Raw genomic sequence first — 20,446 nt, 5'->3', positions numbered from 1 at the left:
AGGGCACGTGAAGGCTAGGAATCATATATTACACAGCATTGATTGATTGATACATTATCTCAGCTTGTTTGAGCTCAATGGACGGTGCGCTCACAGATTTATCACTTGCAGGCTTCATAGATCTCCCTGTCCACTTGGTTTTCAAATGTACCAATTATTGTGTTGTTGTTGTTGTGTGTTGTTGTAGTGGTTCACATCCGCAGTTTTTGCAGTGAACTGGCAGATGACCAGACGAGGTGTTAGATTTTTGGGCAGCAGCGTGTTTATACATCTGCTCGTTTGGCCTATAGAGATTTTAGTGCACGATAAAGGGATACTGTACACAGCCCCTTGTGTACATTGCACCCTTTGTTATTGTGTTGTATCTGACAACCTCTGATCTTTTTGTCAGTTTTGTTTATGCAGAGTATAGCTTGAGAAGTTTATTTGGTGCCATAACCTCGACAATGATTCCTGGTCTTCACGTGACCTAATATTCCTAGCGCTCACGTGTTTGTGACATGCCTACGCCTTGGAAATTACCTATTTAAATGTGTCAACAATAAAGTTTTCCTTTAGTTGTGAGTACGCAGTCCTCCTGTCTGTTTCTTCTGTCCTTGTCTATCTGCTGAAAAAAAAAAAGAAAACATAAGTGTGAGCCTTGCGGGGGATGAATTCTATTCTTGCAGTGAAGACGACCTGTTTACTTGCTGGACGAATGACTGTCCTATTGCCGGTCGGGACGCAAAAGGCATTCCCTGTCGTACCTGCGCGTGGTTGAGGCGATTTTCAGGTTAGACTTGACCCAGTCGGGATTCGCGATTTATATATTCGATTCGATATTTATTGCTACTACGAACTATGTAGCGTGTGACAGTTGTTATGCGGGTGTTGGTGCTGTAACCCATGCTGCGTATGTGACCAGAACGATCTGGACATTGAATAACACTTACTTGTCTCTTTAAAAGGCTTGTTACTGCAACGAGCTTCTACCCAGGACGGTGCATAGTGTCTATCCGAACTGTTTTAGGGGTTCGGTCTCCACGAATCGGAAACTTACGTTGTTTTTCTTGTCTTGCACTGCACTAAACAACACCTAGCCCTCATCGCTCAACAACAGCGTCGCATATGCAGTAACCAGGCACTGCTAATAAAGAGCAGGAATGCAATACGCATTATAGATACGGCATGCAGGAACGGCCATGCACAGAACACAACACACAGCCAACACCATCTAGACAGACAAGGTCTCTCCATGCTTCTCTATTCCGCGCCCTGACGTCACGCAATCCCATCCGGCAGCTTCGTTTGCTAGAGCGGGATTCACATTGCTAGGTGCCCGCGTCCCAGTGCGTGCGTGACTTTATGACTGAATGAGCTTACATTTACTAAAAAGCAGGAAATACACACACAAAGCGCTACTTTCAACATTTCAATGCATACACACTGAAACCGTTGTTGTAGCGGATGAGCTTCTTAACAATGTAGCACCTTTGACCGACAAGCCCGTGCGCAAGGGCAGTTGTGATACGCGTCAGACACGAATGAATTTCAATCCTTCTGAACCATCACAGTAATCAGAGAAGCTGTCAATTGTGTCCATGAGATTTTCTTTGCTGTTCACTCAACCTTGCCCATTGAAGGAGATGCACACATATATCAATACGTATTTAGTTCATGAAGCGCAACACTGTATACGAGGCATCGTTGTGAAAGTAAAGCATTTCTACATAGGTTTGCGAACATCATTTTAAGACAGAACCAATCACATAAAACATCACGCTATGTTGACCTTGAGGCAGGGAAGGAAGTCGTAGTTACTGAAGGTCACAGGGCTGACTCGGTTGACGGCTGACACGCCTGAGGTTAGAAGAGGCACCCAGAAGAAAATAAAAAAGAGAAATTAAAAAAAGAAAGCGAGCACTGAAGCAAATGCAAGAAAGTCAGTTAAGGGAATGATATCACAATGTTCTCAAATGTATCAGACAAAATGTAAATCAAACTCTTTCTTTTTTTAGATGTTTGACCCATTTCAACCCCTCTAAAGCGTATGTGCAACAACAGGCCCAACGAAAAGAACACTGTAAGGTGTTTCTTCTAACCAGCATTCAATGACATTGACAAGGAAGTCGACGTTGAACGAGCGTCATTTAGTGCACTGTATAATTACTATGCGATTAAGAGAAACAGCCTAAAAAAGCGTGCTATTGAATTGACATTCAAGGCCTGAACGAAGCAAACATTGAGCAACAGAATGCGAAGCGTTTAAGATTCCCAGCACCTTTGTGGCCGAAACGCATACGTCTGTTGTTAATGAAGCTCTTTATGATTTTAATTCGACAAGTTCTGCATGAGAAAAAAGAGAACAATCAGAAATTCCTCTCCTAGAATAATCAAAACGGAGATTCAGCGCCATTACTCAATACATTCCGGAGGAAGAAGATAGCAATAGCAATAGAAACTTTCGTTTCAACACGTTCTTGCTATAGACACGCTGTTGAACAACATTAAGCTGCGACAGATCAGTTGCACAGGGAGAAGCAGCAAGCAACTTCTCAGAAACAAAAGATAAAACTCTACAACGTGAATACTAATAGTGCCATTTGATCAGAGCGTTCTACGGGTGCCATTCATAACGTAGTCAATGTTGCATCCAAAAACTAATTGTACGTCTCAAAGTACAACTTTTGCACGTATTTTGAAGTATGCTGCTGACAAACCCTTCTAGAACTGTTCCTGACGAAGTATTAAAAGCTACACGAGTCCAAACGAGTAGTAAAGCTGTTCAACTCACCTTTATTCGTGCTTTCGTGTACTCTTAACAGAAGAAGCTGTAAGTTGCTGGGCTTGCCGCTGTGTACGCAATTAATCCGTAAGTTATGGGCACAAACACTGCAGTAGGATCCTATTCTTCGGAAGTACACGTTCGTTCGCTGTTTCATATCGAGAAAACGGGTGAATTCGTCTTCGAAATAGCATCTCTGTCGAACGCAACCACAGCAAGCGGACGCCATTGTTGTCTTTCCGACGGACGGCATATAGGGTGACGTCACGGAGCTGTGGAGGGCCCTTGTGTATGTAGGTGGTGTTGACACAGCCCGCGGAGAGGAGTCAAGCAGATGCCGGAACAGAACGCTCCTGACGTCACTACTGTTCCAAGTGCGGCTTTCAGTTGAGAGCAAGAGATGCAAGTTCGGAATTGCATTACAAATTCTTGGAGTCGAATATAAACGAAACATTTTGCATGGTAGATCGGAATGATATAAGGAGCCATCTGACAAGGCCTGTTTACTTCACATTTAGGGTCCAGACTGGCCCTTTATTATGTCAGAACAATGGTGGTGAAGTACCATTTCGTCCTTGAATGCTTCATTCTCGAACGCACTACCTTCTCAATAGATACTAACAGATATGGCGCTTGTATACCGAAGTAAAACATATGATTTATCTGCGAACATTTTCTGTACGTTCGCTCTTGATTTCCACTCCGCCTATGCGTCAAACCGGTCCATTTTGGAGCTTGTGGGAGCGATAGCCAGAAACGTGTTCGTGTTCGCTTTGATTCACCTGCTGCAGTCGTTGTTGATAATAAGCATTGCTCTCCGGGGTGAGGAGGATCAACTGGGGGCGTTGCTCTCGGGCTTAAAAGAAGCAGCAGCGCTCGCGATGGGAAGACATGTCTGGGAGACGGTCGATAGGACTCGGCTGAAAGACGCGGCTGAGAGACACGGGGCTGGTGGCGGTAGCGTGGCTGTGCACGGTATTGTATTGTTGGCTCTTTATCTGACTGGTATGTAATAAAGTATCTGGATTTCCTACGTCTGTTTGGAGTGTCGTTCCTCGGAGGCAGAACGAGAGGTCTTCCCCTGGGTGGGTTTCGCCTGCCTGGTGATGGCAGTAGGATTCCCACAAGCTATTAGCTTCGTATTCGCTACGGTTCTACACTTATTCGCTTCGTATTCGAATATCCAAATGCGTTGTTCGCTTCGTATTCGTTTCGGTTTTCAAAGCACTGTTTGCACGGGATGGTTAAAATGCAGGTGGCGGAGACGTTGCACTGTATGTCGTGATGTAGTAGCGCGATAAGATATCTAACGTAGTTGCTCACTGAAGGAGCAGCGATAACCATATTTGCACTCACATTCATCGAGGACATTTACTTCCTCAGGACGTTCAGCACCAGCGGCGGCAACTTCTGCGGTACCAAATACAATGCATTAAGCAACACAGGTAAATGCGTGAGTTAATCAGGACTTGCGGACTGCGCACAATCTGCAACTCTTCTAACGTTTCCATCAGTGTCACATTCTGATGGGACCATTCATCCGGCTGTGGGGTATGAGTCATAAAACGGCTGTTGAAATTTAAATCGCCAAGTGGCAAAATCGAGACTTAAACATGTAGAATTCGACACATTGCTGCCATAATGGCAGTTATCAATTGTTTTTACGAGAATATATTTCCCGCTCAACATATGCTGCTTGCGCAGAAATGCTACACTTGTAGAAACCATGTGTTATTTGAAAAAACACTGCATGGACCAGTGATCTGTGCCGCAATCTGTGGACGGTTTCAAAACCATGGTCGACATGTCAGTGGATAATGTCGGAAATTAATATATTCATAGCACTGCTGCCGAATTAGAACCCATGTCGACACAAGTTTCATATAGTGTATTGAAATGCAAGATGAAAACACGTACAAGAACAGCACAACACACTCCGATAACACTGATAAAGCACTCCCTCAATAGCCCCCCCCCCCACCACCACCACCACCACCAAATCGCCTTCTTATTTACATTCTCGACTCGTGTAGTACTGTGTCCGTCCTTGGGACGTCTGCTGTGCGGTCATACGCCGAATTTCGGAGGCGATGCATGATGGCATTCTTACTCCGTTTTCAACTGTATCTTACACTTCTTCAGATGTGCACATCATGACAGTAGACACTGTTGCTACACTTTAGACCTTCACGATGGGATGGAATGAAATGGTCGCTCAATCGGTGCAATGCGTCTGTCACCATTCGGACGTAGTCAGAGCGGGGTGTTATGGGTATTCAATTCCCTATCCAAAAGCTAACTTTGGTAGTGCTTTTGGGAAAGGGGAATGAAGGTGACATCCTCCTGCTCCATGCAAACTTCCCATAGAACCCCTCCCCAAATATTTCCCTCGCTACGCTACTGTCTATCACGTACCCAAGCCGGTAGCTGACGCTTCATCACTTGCTGTTGCTGAAATACATTTAAAACGATAGAGCGTCAGCATATACCACAAACCGATGTCCCTAGAAAGATGCAACCGGTCACGATGTCCTAGCATTCAAAATTCAGTGTGTACATTCTAAAAGGACTATACAGAGTGTTTATTTGTATTCGTTACAGAATTTTGAGCAGTTGAGTTTTACGGCCAGACAACATCACCGTGAAGTAAGTATGAAACTACAGAATGACTCAATACTAAAATTTATTAATTATTTCTAATTATTGTGTTTCTTGCAAAATCGGGATATCAGAATGAGAGATCCTCCTGGCTGAAAGCCATTCCATGTCTAAAATGTCCCGGAACAAGCACGTGCGTGAAGGCTTCCACCCACGGATATTGATATGTAAATGTTCCGAAACTGTTACCGGGGCACATTTGCATATCACAATTGGAGGATGGAGATTTTAACGCAGGTGCGTGTTTCATGATTTTTTAAATGGTTTTAACCTAGGAAGGTCTATCATCATCCCCCTGTCCCCATGTAGAATGATCAGGTGTACAATCAGAAATCGCATGAGGTCTAGAAGCTAGCGATAATACCACAGCATCATTCCTTTCCTTGAAATATCAGACACGACTGTACTCGATCTCGTCATAACCAAGAAGTGAACGAAAAGCGAGCTTCTCGCGCCTCCTGGTCCTAACTCTATTTTTCTCTTTATATAACATGTACCAAAGAACCCATGGGAAACATGTCCCATACACCCCCTCCCGAAATATTTTCCTCGCTACGTTGCTGTTTTTCACATACCCAAGGCGGAAGCTTCCGACACCTGAGCACTTGACGTCTCTGAAATAAAAATTTAAATGAAAGCGTCAGCATTTACCAGTAAGTGATGTCCACAGGAAGTCGTCACGGTGTGCCACGATGTTTCAGCTTTAAAAATCCAGAGGCCTATATCTAAAAAATTATATGTATCTGCTGGGTCCGAAAATCACCGTGCTTCAAAACAGGACATCACTGAGCAACGTGTCTGTTTCGCGTTTGTCGATGTCCGTCCAAGTGGCTTGCATCCACTTCCAAGAATGATCCAAGAAGCAATGGTTGATGTACGAGGAAATAAAATAAAACTCCGATCTGAACAGCGGTGGTCCAGAGGACGATTTTCATCTCATTATGCAATCTCTTCCATTTCTAATGCGAACGAAACAAGGAAACATTAGGCTCCAACACTTCGTTGCAGTCAAAAGTGAGACTTGTGCCACTATCGCCAACCACAACACATCTCACCCATCATGTTTGATGCCGAGCTCAAACGACCACCCGTTCAGAACTTTTACCTTCAACACTCTGCATACGTCGTGCATCGGAAGCGAGACGGCTGTCGCAAGGTGTCCAGTCGGGAGGGCTATCTTGAAGAGGTGCGTATTTTGAAAAAAAATAAAATGAGAACGATTCTTGCCGAACCCGCATTGAACAAATAGAAGGTCGTTTTCATCACGGTAGGTCATAATATCGGAAGTGAGGTTCAGCAAACTTACAGGGTATAGACTCACTGATATTTGGCGATAATTCTCTACGTTTACCGTGTCAGTTGTTTTGGGAAACAGTATCACGTTTGCATGAAGCCAGTTTGCACGAAGCCAGTCGAGAGGTAGTACAGCACCTTCTAGCAATTCCTGACACAAGTGTTGTGTAATATTTATGCGTACTATTCCGCAGCACGGCAAATTAACTGTTATATATACAGGGTGTCCCAGCTAAGTGTATACAGATTTTTAAAAAATATATATAACAATTTTTCCAAGATGAAATCAATTGCAATATAGCATATGCTGAAGGGCACTCCCTAGGAGGGCATTAGCAAAGTCCAAAGGCAATGTCTTAATTAACTTTCATTAATTATAAAAGCTACAAAGTTGTCCCAATGAGAACATCTGTTCCTTTCGGTCACCTGATATCGTAGCAGTTTCCAGAACAAACATCCGTTCGATAGATCGCCCCAAAAAATTTGTGAAGGAACGCCATTTTTTCTTTATTTTGTTCATTGCGTATCTTCGCGAAGTATACAAGTAAAGTTAACCACGGCAACAACGTTATGCCAGAGTGAATCTTGCTCTATTCTCAAATCAGCTGGCCTTCTGCGATGTTACCAGAGAGTCCTCGATGCATTCTTTTCCCTTGTGAAAATGTGTCGTTGCTGGTCTTCTGGTAGGAAATTAGGAATTCGGAATCCCCTCTGGGCGTGGCAGAATGATAATGACCTGGAGGAAATGACTGACACGTTTGTTGTTTTGTGAACATCTAAAGTGCCCCATAGGCTGAGAAGGACGTCAGGACAGGTACAGGCGAATCGGAAACGGCATGTTGATCTCCATATGTTGTAGGCCGTTGACTACACTTGAACTTTGTTGAACTTTGTTTGAGTTTTCATCGGGGCACTGTTCGTGATCGACATTTAGTTTGACTCATAGAAATCACGCTAAAACAACTGTGAAAAACTGTGTGTTTTTTTTTTTTTTACGTGTAGTAAATCACCGCGATTTCGGTGCGTACACTGCATATGAAATCCTGAAGAACTTGTGCAGAAGCAACGTTGTTCATTCTACGTTTGGAACCGCTGTTTCAAGTGTATATTCTGACAATGTTGGATCAGTGGCGACCGCCTGATATTGAAAAAAAAAAAAGAACAAAGCGCCGGAGCTACGTTGCAAAATTGCACTCCTCAACGTTTCTCCGACATTCTTCGAGTGCTGTGTATTCCACGTCGACGCAGCTATTTCGTATTCATATTCTGGAACATATAGGTTGCCTGTTACCTCTGCACCACTGCGAAAAGGGCACCGTACCAATTGCTGGAGGACGTTGCTAATTTTATGTAGACTCTCCAACGTTCCTGTGAAACACATATATCGGTACTGCTGTTTCGTACCCACATTCTGACAGCGTTGGACCGGTGGTGACTGCCCCACATTGCAAAAAAGGCACCGTACCAATGCCGGAACAACGTTACAAATTTGATGAAGACCACTCAACGTTTCTCCGACATTGTTCCCATGCTGTGAACGCCACGTCGCTACAGTTATTTCGTACCCATATTTTGACAACGTTGGACCGGTAGCGACTGCCCCACATTGCAAGGAAAACACCATAGCAATGCTGGAACAATGTTACAGATTTGATGTAGACCTCTCAACGTTTGTCCGAGATTGGTCCAACGCTGTGAACGTCACGTCGGTGCAGCTATTTCGTATTCATATTCTGAGAACATTGGCCCGGCGACGACTGCCCCACATTGGAAGAAAAGCACCATAGCAATACTGGAAGAATGTTACAAATTTGATGCAGAGCCCTCAACGTTTGTACGACATTGTTCCAATGCTGTGAACGCCACGTGGATACAGCTATTTCGTATCCATATTCTGACATCGTTAGACCGGTGGCGACTATCGCACATTGGAAAAACGGCACCGTACCAATGCCGGAACAACGTTATAAATTTGATGTATACCCCTCAACCTTTCCCCGACATTGTTCCAACGCTGTGAACGCCAAGTCTATACAGGTATTTCGTATCCATATTCTGACAGCGTTGGACCGGCAGAGACTGCCCCACATTGGAAGAAAAGCGCCATAGCAATGCTGGAAGAATGCTACAAATTTGATCTAGACCCCTCAACGTTTCCCCGACATTGTTCCAACGCCGTGAACGCCAAGTCTATACAGGTATTTCGTATCCATATTCTGACAGCGTTGGACCGGCAGCGACTGCCCCACATTGGAAGAAAAGCGCCATAGCAATGCTGGAAGAATGCTACAAATTTGATCTAGACCCCTCAATGTTTGTCCGACATTGTTCCAATGCTGTGAACGCCGCGTCGGTACAGCTATGTCGTATCCATATTCTGACAGCGTTGGACCGGCAGCGACTGCCCCACATTGGAAGAAAAGCGCCATAGCAATGCTGGAAGAATGCTACAAATTTGATCTAGACCCCTCAATGTTTGTCCGACATTGTTCCAATGCTGTGAACGCCGCGTCGGTACAGCTATGTCGTATCCATATTCTGACAGCGATGGACCGGCAGCGACTGCCCCACATTGGAAGACAAGCGCCATAGCAATGCTGGAAGAATGCTACAAATTTGATCTAGACCCCTCAATGTTTGTCCGACATTGTTCCAATGCTGTGAACGCCGCGTCGGTACAGCTATGTCGTATCCATATTCTGACAGCGTTGGACCGGCAGCGACTGCCCCATATTGGAAGAAAAGCGTCATAGCAATGCTGGAAGAATGCTACAAATTTGATCTAGACCCCTCAATGTTTGTCCGACATTGTTCCAATGCTGCGAACGCCGCGTCGGTACAGCTATGTCGTAACCATATTCTGACAGCGTTGGACCGGCAGCGACTGCCCCACATTGGAAGAAAAGCGCCATAGCAATGCTGGAAGAATGCTACAAATTTGATCTAGACCCCTCAATGTTTGTCCGACATTGTTCCAATGCTGCGAACGCCGCGTCGGTACAGCTATGTCGTAACCATATTCTGACAGCGTTGGACCGGCAGCGACTGCCCCACATTGGAAGAAAAGCGCCATAGCAATGCTGGAAGAATGCTACAAATTTGATCTAGACCCCTCAATGTTTGTCCGACATTGTTCCAATGCTGCGAACGCCGCGTCGGTACAGCTATGTCGTAACCATATTCTGACAGCGTTGGACCGGCAGCGACTGCCCCACATTGGAAGAAAAGCGCCATAGCAATGCTGGAAGAATGCTACAAATTTGATCTAGACCCCTCAATGTTTGTCCGACATTGTTCCAATGCTGCGAACGCCGCGTCGGTACAGCTATGTCGTAACCATATTCTGACAGCGTTGGACCGGCAGCGACTGCCCCACATTGGAAGAAAAGCGCCATAGCAATGCTGGAAGAATGCTACAAATTTGATCTAGACCCCTCAATGTTTGTCCGACATTGTTCCAATGCTGCGAACGCCGCGTCGGTACAGCTATGTCGTATCCATATTCCGACAGCGTTGGACCGGCAGCGACTGCCCCACATTGGAAGAAAAGCGCCATAGCAATGCTGGAAGAATGCTACAAATATGATCTAGACCCATCAATGTTTGTCCGACATTGTTCCAATGCTGTGAACGCCGCGTCGGTACAGCTATGTCGTATCCATATTCCGACAGCGTTGGACCGGCAGCGACTGCCCCACATTGGAAGAAAAGCGCCATAGCAATGCTGGAAGAATGCTACAAATATGATCTAGACCCCTCAATGTTTGTCCGACATTGTTCCAATGCTGTGAACGCCGCGTCGGTACAGCTATGTCGTATCCATATTCCGACAGCGTTCGACCGGCAGCGACTGCCCCACATTGGAAGAAAAGCGCCATAGCAATGCTGGAAGAATGCTACAAATATGATCTAGACCCCTCAATGTTTGTCCGACATTGTTCCAATGCTGTGAACGCCGCGTCGGTACAGCTATGTCGTATCCATATTCCGACAGCGTTGGACCGGCAGCGACTGCCCCACATTGGAAGAAAAGCGCCATAGCAATGCTGGAAGAATGCTACAAATATGATCTAGACCCCTCAATGTTTGTCCGACATTGTTCCAATGCTGTGAACGCCGCGTCGGTACAGCTATGTCGTATCCATATTCTGACAGCGTTGGACCGGCAGCGACTGCCCCACATTGGAAGAAAAGCGTCATAGCAATGCTGGAAGAATGCTACAAATTTGATCTAGATCCCTCAATGTTTGTCCGACATTGTTCCAATGCTGTGAACGCCGCGTCGGTACAGCTATGTCGTATCCATATTCCGACAGCGTTGGACCGGCAGCGACTGCCCCACATTGGAAGAAAAGCGCCATAGCAATGCTGGAAGAATGCTACAAATATGATCTAGACCCCTCAATGTTTGTCCGACATTGTTCCAATGCTGTGAACGCCGCGTCGGTACAGCTATGTCGTATCCATATTCTGACAGCGTTGGACCGGCAGCGACTGCCCCACATTGGAAGAAAAGCGCCATAGCAATGCTGGAAGAATGCTACAAATATGATCTAGACCCCTCAATGTTTGTCCGACATTGTTCCAATGCTGTGAACGCCGCGTCGGTACAGCTATGTCGTATCCATATTCTGACAGCGTTGGACCGGCAGCGACTGCCCCACATTGGAAGAAAAGCGCCATAGCAATGCTGGAAGAATGCTACAAATATGATCTAGACCCCTCAATGTTTGTCCGACATTGTTCCAATGCTGTGAACGCCGCGTCGGTACAGCTATGTCGTAACCATATTCTGACAGCGTTGGACCGGCAGCGACTGCCCCACATTGGAAGAAAAGCGCCATAGCAATGCTGGAAGAATGCTACAAATATGATCTAGACCCCTCAATGTTTGTCCGACATTGTTCCAATGCTGCGAACGCCGCGTCGGTACAGCTATGTCGTAACCATATTCTGACAGCGTTGGACCGGCAGCGACTGCCCCACATTGGAAGAAAAGCGCCATAGCAATGCTGGAAGAATGCTACAAATATGATCTAGACCCCTCAATGTTTGTCCGACATTGTTCCAATGCTGTGAACGCCGCGTCGGTACAGCTATGTCGTATCCATATTCCGACAGCGTTGGACCGGCAGCGACTGCCCCACATTGGAAGAAAAGCGTCATAGCAATGTTGGAAGAATGCTACAAATTTGATCTAGACCCCTCAATGTTTGTCCGACATTGTTCCAATGCTGTGAACGCCGCGTCGGTACAGCTATGTCGTATCCATACTCTGACAGCGTTGGACCGGCAGCGACTGCCCCACATTGGAAGAAAAGCGCCATAGCAATGCTGGAAGAATGCTACAAATATGATCTAGACCCCTCAATGTTTGTCCGACATTGTTCCAATGCTGTGAACGCCGCGTCGGTACAGCTATGTCGTATCCATATTCTGACAGCGTTGGACCGGCAGCGACTGCCCCACATTGGAAGAAAAGCGCCATAACAATGCTGGAAGAATGCTACAAATATGATCTAGACCCCTCAATGTTTGTCCGACATTGTTCCAATGCTGTGAACGCCGCGTCGGTACAGCTATGTCGTATCCATATTCTGACAGCGTTGGACCGGCAGCGACTGCCCCATATTGGAAGAAAAGCGTCATAGCAATGCTGGAAGAATGCTACAAATTTGATCTAGACCCCTCAATGTTTGTCCGACATTGTTCCAATGCTGCGAACGCCGCGTCGGTACAGCTATGTCGTAACCATATTCTGACAGCGTTGGACCGGCAGCGACTGCCCCATATTGGAAGAAAAGCGTCATAGCAATGCTGGAAGAATGCTACAAATTTGATCTAGACCCCTCAATGTTTGTCCGACATTGTTCCAATGCTGCGAACGCCGCGTCGGTACAGCTATGTCGTATCCATATTCTGACAGCGTTGGACCGGCAGCGACTGCCCCATATTGGAAGAAAAGCGTCATAGCAATGCTGGAAGAATGCTACAAATTTGATCTAGACCCCTCAATGTTTGTCCGACATTGTTCCAATGCTGTGAACGCCGCGTCGGTACAGCTATGTCGTATCCATATTCCGACAGCGTTGGACCGGCAGCGACTGCCCCACATTGGAAGAAAAGCGCCATAGCAATGCTGGAAGAATGCTACAAATATGATCTAGACCCCTCAATGTTTGTCCGACATTGTTCCAATGCTGTGAACGCCGCGTCGGTACAGCTATGTCGTATCCATATTCTGACAGCGTTGGACCGGCAGCGACTGCCCCACATTGGAAGAAAAGCGCCATAGCAATGCTGGAAGAATGCTACAAATTTGATCTAGACCCCTCAATGTTTGTCCGACATTGTTCCAATGCTGTGAACGCCGCGTCGGTACAGCTATGTCGTAACCATATTCTGACAGCGTTGGACCGGCAGCGACTGCCCCATATTGGAAGAAAAGCGTCATAGCAATGCTGGAAGAATGCTACAAATTTGATCTGGACCCCTCAATGTTTGGCCGACATTGTTCCAATGCTGCGAACGCCGCGTCGGTACAGCTATGTCGTAACCATATTCTGACAGCGTTGGACCGGCAGCGACTGCCCCACATTGGAAGAAAAGCGCCATAGCAATGCTGGAAGAATGCTACAAATATGATCTAGACCCCTCAATGTTTGTCCGACATTGTTCCAATGCTGCGAACGCCGCGTCGGTACAGCTATGTCGTAACCATATTCTGACAGCGTTGGACCGGCAGCGACTGCCCCACATTGGAAGAAAAGCGCCATAGCAATGCTGGAAGAATGCTACAAATATGATCTAGACCCCTCAATGTTTGTCCGACATTGTTCCAATGCTGTGAACGCCGCGTCGGTACAGCTATGTCGTATCCATATTCCGACAGCGTTGGACCGGCAGCGACTGCCCCACATTGGAAGAAAAGCGCCATAGCAATGCTGGAAGAATGCTACAAATTTGATCTAGACCCCTCAATGTTTGTCCGACATTGTTCCAATGCTGTGAACGCCGCGTCGGTACAGCTATGTCGTAACCATATTCTGACAGCGTTGGACCGGCAGCGACTGCCCCACATTGGAAGAAAAGCGCCATAGCAATGCTGGAAGAATGCTACAAATTTGATCTAGACCCCTCAATGTTTGTCCGACATTGTTCCAATGCTGTGAACGCCGCGTCGGTACAGCTATGTCGTATCCATATTCCGACAGCGTTGGACCGGCAGCGACTGCCCCACATTGGAAGAAAAGCGCCATAGCAATGCTGGAAGAATGCTACAAATTTGATCTAGACCCCTCAATGTTTGTCCGACATTGTTCCAATGCTGTGAACGCCGCGTCGGTACAGCTATGTCGTATCCATATTCCGACAGCGTTGGACCGGCAGCGACTGCCCCACATTGGAAGAAAAGCGCCATAGCAATGCTGGAAGAATGCTACAAATATGATCTAGACCCCTCAATGTTTGTCCGACATTGTTCCAATGCTGTGAACGCCGCGTCGGTACAGCTATGTCGTATCCATATTCCGACAGCGTTGGACCGGCAGCGACTGCCCCACATTGGAAGAAAAGCGCCATAGCAATGCTGGAAGAATGCTACAAATATGATCTAGACCCCTCAATGTTTGTCCGACATTGTTCCAATGCTGTGAACGCCGCGTCGGTACAGCTATGTCGTATCCATATTCTGACAGCGTTGGACCGGCAGCGACTGCCCCACATTGGAAGAAAAGCGCCATAGCAATGCTGAAAGAATGCTACAAATATGATCTAGACCCCTCAATGTTTGTCCGACATTGTTCCAATGCTGTGAACGCCGCGTCGGTACAGCTATGTCGTATCCATATTCCCACAGCGTTGGACCGGCAGCGACTGCCCCACATTGGAAGAAAAGCGCCATAGCAATGCTGGAAGAATGCTACAAATATGATCTAGACCCCTCAATGTTTGTCCGACATTGTTCCAATGCTGTGAACGCCGCGTCGGTACAGCTATGTCGTATCCATATTCCGACAGCGTTGGACCGGCAGCGACTGCCCCACATTGGAAGAAAAGCGCCATAGCAATGCTGGAAGAATGCTACAAATATGATCTAGACCCCTCAATGTTTGTCCGACATTGTTCCAATGCTGTGAACGCCGCGTCGGTACAGCTATGTCGTATCCATATTCTGACAGCGTTGGACCGGCAGTGACTGCCCCACATTGGAAAAAAAACATTGTACCAGTGCCGGAGCAATGTTACAGATTTTATGGATATCTTGTAGCGTTTCACCGACATTGTTCCAGTGCTGGGAATTTCACGTTGGGATAACATCATAAGATGCCTATTCCAGCAATATTTCCAATTCGTAATCAAATGTTGCATAAATATTGGGGCAAGGCTGTGAAATAACGTTGGTATTCCAATATGAATGGGAACGTCGCAGCGACATTGCCAACATTGGCCAACGTAACCAATGTTGCACCAACATTATTCCTACACTTTGTGTTGCTTGGGTACTGATGAGGTTTTGATAGGGCAGGTCCTTTAGCGCCTCATTCGTGCTAACACTGCTTTGCTTTTCGCCCCGTCTTTCTTGCGGAGGAGGTGCTCTTTCGATTGGCGTTCTAGCCGGTTTGCAGGTACCGGCTGGTTTCTCACGCCCTCACGTAGGAAGGCGTACCTTACCTTTCTGGGGTAAGGTCAGAGGCCGAAGAAACACGGATTTCACTGATGTAAACTTCGCTAATCATAACATCAGCTTTATTATATTCGGGATTTCATTGATGTATCGAAGTATCGACGATATAGAATCGAGTATTTGTATCGAAAATCAGTTTCGGTTGTGTATCTTGTATCGGTATTGGTTTTTTTTTAGGATATCGAGTATTGGTATCGAAGGTACTCTATAAGTATCGTGCCTATCCCTGGCTGGAACACATAGAAATATCAAATACATACAAAGCCTCAAGTGCCTAAGAAATCAATGATGAAAGATGGAAGTCACTGAAAAGGTTAGCCAGCTGTTAGACTCGGACACACATCTTCTGGTTACCGGTCCAGGGCTTTACCAATTGAGCTATGCTGACACACCTCCCAGCAATTTCCAAGGGTGCGTCATCTGAAGGGACAAACCATACACCTGCACTTGAGGCTTTGTATGTATTTGTTCTTTCTGTGTGTTCCAGCTTCAGCAGATGAATTGTCTCATGTTCGACAAATGCCGCTTGCGTCTATCCTGTCGTATGAATGTGTGTATGAGTGAGAAAAATGTAAGAGTGAAAACGGGGATGAGTGAGTGAGAGAGAGTGGTTGCTTTGTCCCTTCAGATGACGCAGGCTTGGAAGTGGCTGGGAGGTGTGTTAGCTTAGCTCAATTGGTAAGCCCTGGACTGGTAATCCAGAAGATGTGGATTCAAGTCCTACAGCTGGCTAACATTTTCAGTGACTTTCATCTTTCATCTTTTAGAGCGCCCACCCTGTAGGTATAACATCTGAATCGAATGAAACAAACACCCTGGTGTTATATCCCTGCTGTTGATATCTAGTTGGATCTTCGGCGTACTGTGTGCCTATATCTATCGTGGGACAAAATTCTAATCGTGGTTCTTTTATCAATGAAAGCAGCTCCATCAGCGTCACATACGGTACATATTTTCTGTCGGATAACATAGTGCGCCCATGATCGATTTTCTGAGGAGGCATGGGCTGTCTCGCAGCTGCCTCCTCCCGTGCCACCAGGCCCCTTACAGTACATCAACACCCGTTAGGTATCCCCTGCCATTTGGGCACGCAGAACTCTTACCCCTGGAGTTCCCCCATGTCAGGAGTCAATTTCATTTTCTAACGGAGACATAAAAAGCAAACACTCTTCCGCATCCTTCAGAGAGGAACAATCTGCGAAAAGCAGCGCGGTCCGAATAAAACAACAACCAACGAAAGAAACTATTTTGCATAGGGTGTGTCTAAATAGGCCCAGGTAAAGTTAAGCATATATGCGTGTTAAAGAAGTGGTGTACTAACAGACTAGGGAACGACCTCAAGTCACAAGTTATTTCTCAAATACCTCCCGACTCTTGTACATCATACGCTATATCGTTATGTGACTGAAAGTAAATCAATGTCTCTCTCTCTCTCTCTCTTTTGTTTCTTTCTAGAAGATGCGAAGGCAGAAAAATAGGCGCTGTCAAGTTGCCGCTGGTGAGTAAATCAAAGAATGATATTAAACGGTAGGAGCAACTTATTTATTTACACATGGTAACAAGACTTTCGTGCACGAGAGTGCGCTTCTTCAGGTTACAAAAATACGAACATGGTACAGGAACATATATACAGTTGACGGGGGAGTTTTAGCACGAGAGGGTAACAGGGTGATGGACAGGATGCAGATACAGATAAAAATGAAAAGAACAAATACAAACGCAGGGATGATATCCCTGCGTTTATATTTATGTTCTTTTCATTTTCACCTGTATTTGCATCCTTTCCATCACCCTGTTACCCTCTCATGCTAAAACTCTCCCGTCAACTGTATATATGTTCTTTTGTATGATGTTCGTATTTTTGTAACCTGAAGTGCAGTCTCGTGCACGAAAGTCCACCATTGTGACCATTTGTAAATAAATAAGTTGCTCCTACCGTTTAATATGATTTTTTTTTCTAGGTAAGTTCAATGATAAGCTGGTCCATGTAACACTTGATTTCATGGCAAACCTCGTAAGCGATGCTACTTGCTTACACGTCACATTACACATGACGCGCATGCTTATAAATGCGTTAACTGCAATTTTCAGTGGTACAGAACTCACCACTCATGCTGCAATGTGGTACTTTTTTTGAGGGGAGGGGGGGTGGCGGCGCTTTGGGCAGCCCTGTATGAGGACGTAGATGTCGATACTCCTAACAAGTAAATCATCTTCGGCACAGCGCAGCAGATTTATCCGTACCTACAACACTTCGAACGCACGCAAATGTTTTGCAACTCCACCAACTTTTTTTTTCCTGTGTACCACTGTTACTTGTACTTGCACCCCTATCTTGGTGCAACCCTCCTCCGCCCCCAAGAGCTTACGGTTCTGAATAAAATCCTCGAACGCAGGCAGTAGCCATTATACTATCAACATGAAGGGGTACTTACGCAGTGCCGCGGTAGAACCGGACATGGCTGTCATCTGGTTTGCAAAACAGACGTTTCGGGAATTGGTTTTTGCATGGAAAACATTAAGTGTTTGAAGGCTACGATTTAACACACAGCAATGGATAAGCGAGTCCGAAGCGGAAGAACTGTAGTGCTTTAATAAATAAGTCAAGCTAATGATCAGTGCTTCGAATAAAAGGTTTCTTGTAAAGGCTTATAAGTCTTTCTGAGACGAGGTCCCAGCTGGCTAAAAACCAGGTTTTGAGGGTCATGTGATTTCAATGAACATGGACGCAGGGTCGAAGTATTCTATTGCCCCCCAATATGTGTTTAGTCGAAACATTTCAACCACATTCCACTGGAAACTACGTCCATGAAATGTCGAAGTGTGACAAGTGAATATTTCTTACCTGATGACGCAGTTCAAGTAAAATTTCAAGGTAAACGTTCCAGGATCCAACTCAATCTTGAGGAAACCCCTGGACCAGCACTGTTTGATCAAGAATGGATTAATTAATTGAGATTGCTTGAAGAAAAAAAAATATTTTCTAAAAATCTGCAAAGGCGAAGTCGACAAAAGACTACGAGGTAGCTTTCGAAACTGCTAGAGAAATTATTGCATGTGATACTCGTGCACTGCGATCCGCAGCTACCATCCCGACTCAATTGTGATGCCAGACGAAGAGGTATCGGCACGATCTCACGAAGTGCCTGATGGGACGGAAAGGCCAATCGCATTTTTCTCGTCAACTCTAAAAATGGCGGAAGAGAACTACTCACAATTCAGCTTAGGCAATTAGGCTTCACAATTCACAAACAGGCCTTAGCCATTGTCTGGGATGCGCACATGTTCTACGCTTACTTATATGGCACATTGCAGGCTTCCAACACATCAACCGTTGACGCAGATATCCTCACCAATGAAGGGGATATCTGCAATCTAATGTAACATCCAAGCAGCACCCTTCCAACGCTATGCTCTCTTCCTCTCCGGCATGGACTAGGATATAGTGTATAAGGAGTCAGAAGCGAACGGCAATGCTCACGTTCGTCGCGCTTATCTATCCCAGATGTTCCACCGGTGAAGCTGAGCTTGAGCATTTAAGCCACCTCCTGTTAACTTCCTGTTGCTCATGCACAACTGCGAGACGCTATCCGACGAGATGTATCCAAGATATATTTTAGTGTCACGAATGGCTGGGACAATTCTAACTCGGACCAAGATCTTGTGCTGTACAGCCAATTCCAAAATCTCGTCGTTATATATGTCGTCTCTATCAAGCTCGCCCATAATCTCAGTTGTCTCGCGACGTAGACCCCGAATTATTATTATCTATCAAGCGTCGACGAAGGAGAAAGCCCTTCCTTTTCGTGTTGAGATAGCCGCTATAAATTCGACTGAATAACTTTCCACGACCGCGTTCCCTTAATAAATTAACCAATGACTTCTATTGAACTTACCTTTATGTTGAGGCGGATATTTCTGCAAAACAAAGTCGCACAATGAATCGTACTACATCCACAGAATGAAAGCTCATGAACGCGTGACGTACTTCTTCTGCTTCATCCCATGTACGCCATGTATGAGCGCTGTGGAGAAATTCGCTCTTCCAGATAACTTTACTCACGAAGCGGGAGATATTTACGCATCAGACACGACTGCAGCATCTAGAAAAGTAACGGGCAACGCAGTAAATATATATATATAACTAGGATTCCTGCCTTCCCGGTTTATCCGGAATAATCGGGAAAACATACCGCAGTATAGGTAAAGCCATTTGAATCTTGAAACTATTAAAAACGCTCAGTAACCTCACACGTGAGAACAATACATAGATACATAGGTGAAAAATATGTGATCAATCGTATATTTTTGTGGTATACTTTAGCCACGTACTACAGCACAAGCGACTTTGCCTAAAGCCAACAACTTTATTACAAGATGATGACTAAGGAGTTTCATCGTCAGAGGCGATTGACTGTGTCTGACTTTCATTGACAGCAATTTCATCTCGCCAAAGTCAACATATATACGTCGTTGATCGGTCGTTTTTCTGTTGCGTGCTCATTAAACCGTATTTCGACATGCTTACTGAAACACTATGCGTGGGTGTTGCACAATTGTTCGAAAGAACGGTATCATGAGCTAAAAAACACGTATCTCTATGATTTTCGTTTCGCCAACATCAGCATCGATAGAAGAAGCTGAGGAGAATCGGCATGCGGTTTGAGACTGGCGTATGTTACGCCATGTGCTTGTAGTGAAGAGTGTCCAGAATATGACCCCAACGCATATACTGCACTGAGAAAAATTTCTCTGTTGTTTCAACGGAAAATTACCGGAAATCTATACCCCAGACATTCCGTTGTGCAATACGGGTGTTTCGTTAAATAAGCATTACGGTGTCTGTCGATATAACATATCCTGCTGTTATTTTACAGAGGTTCACGTTTTTTTAAATAACGCACGGCTGTTGAGCTGACAGGCTCACCTGTTAGCTTACTGGAGGACCTGTTTTATCTCAAGAACAGAAGGCTGTTGATATAACAGGTTCATCTGTTGCTTTTACAGAATGCTAGTTTTAACCCAACGACGGAACCTGTTGTTGT

General features: G+C 45.5%; 1 protein-coding gene across 1 annotated transcript in view; it reads right to left on the bottom strand.

Moving 5' to 3' along the window:
- Positions 1-19,383, bottom strand: part of LOC135379001 (uncharacterized) — a 98,954-nt gene extending 79,571 nt beyond the window's left edge. The window contains exons 1-3 of the mRNA XM_064612224.1: positions 19,298-19,383; positions 18,247-18,326; positions 17,837-17,870 (exon numbers count right to left, since the gene is read on the bottom strand). Coding sequence (XP_064468294.1) covers positions 17,837-17,870 — 34 coding nt within the window. The 5' untranslated portion in view covers positions 18,247-18,326; positions 19,298-19,383. The remainder of the gene's footprint in view (positions 1-17,836; positions 17,871-18,246; positions 18,327-19,297) is intronic.
- Between the last annotated feature and the right edge of the window lie 1,063 nt (positions 19,384-20,446).

The sequence above is a fragment of the Ornithodoros turicata genome, chromosome 1 (genome assembly GCF_037126465.1).
Source record: "Ornithodoros turicata isolate Travis chromosome 1, ASM3712646v1, whole genome shotgun sequence".
Lineage (NCBI taxonomy): Eukaryota > Metazoa > Arthropoda > Arachnida > Ixodida > Argasidae > Ornithodoros > Ornithodoros turicata.
The sequence above is the reverse complement of the archived record's forward strand: the minus strand, read 5'-3'. Positions and strand labels throughout refer to the sequence as shown.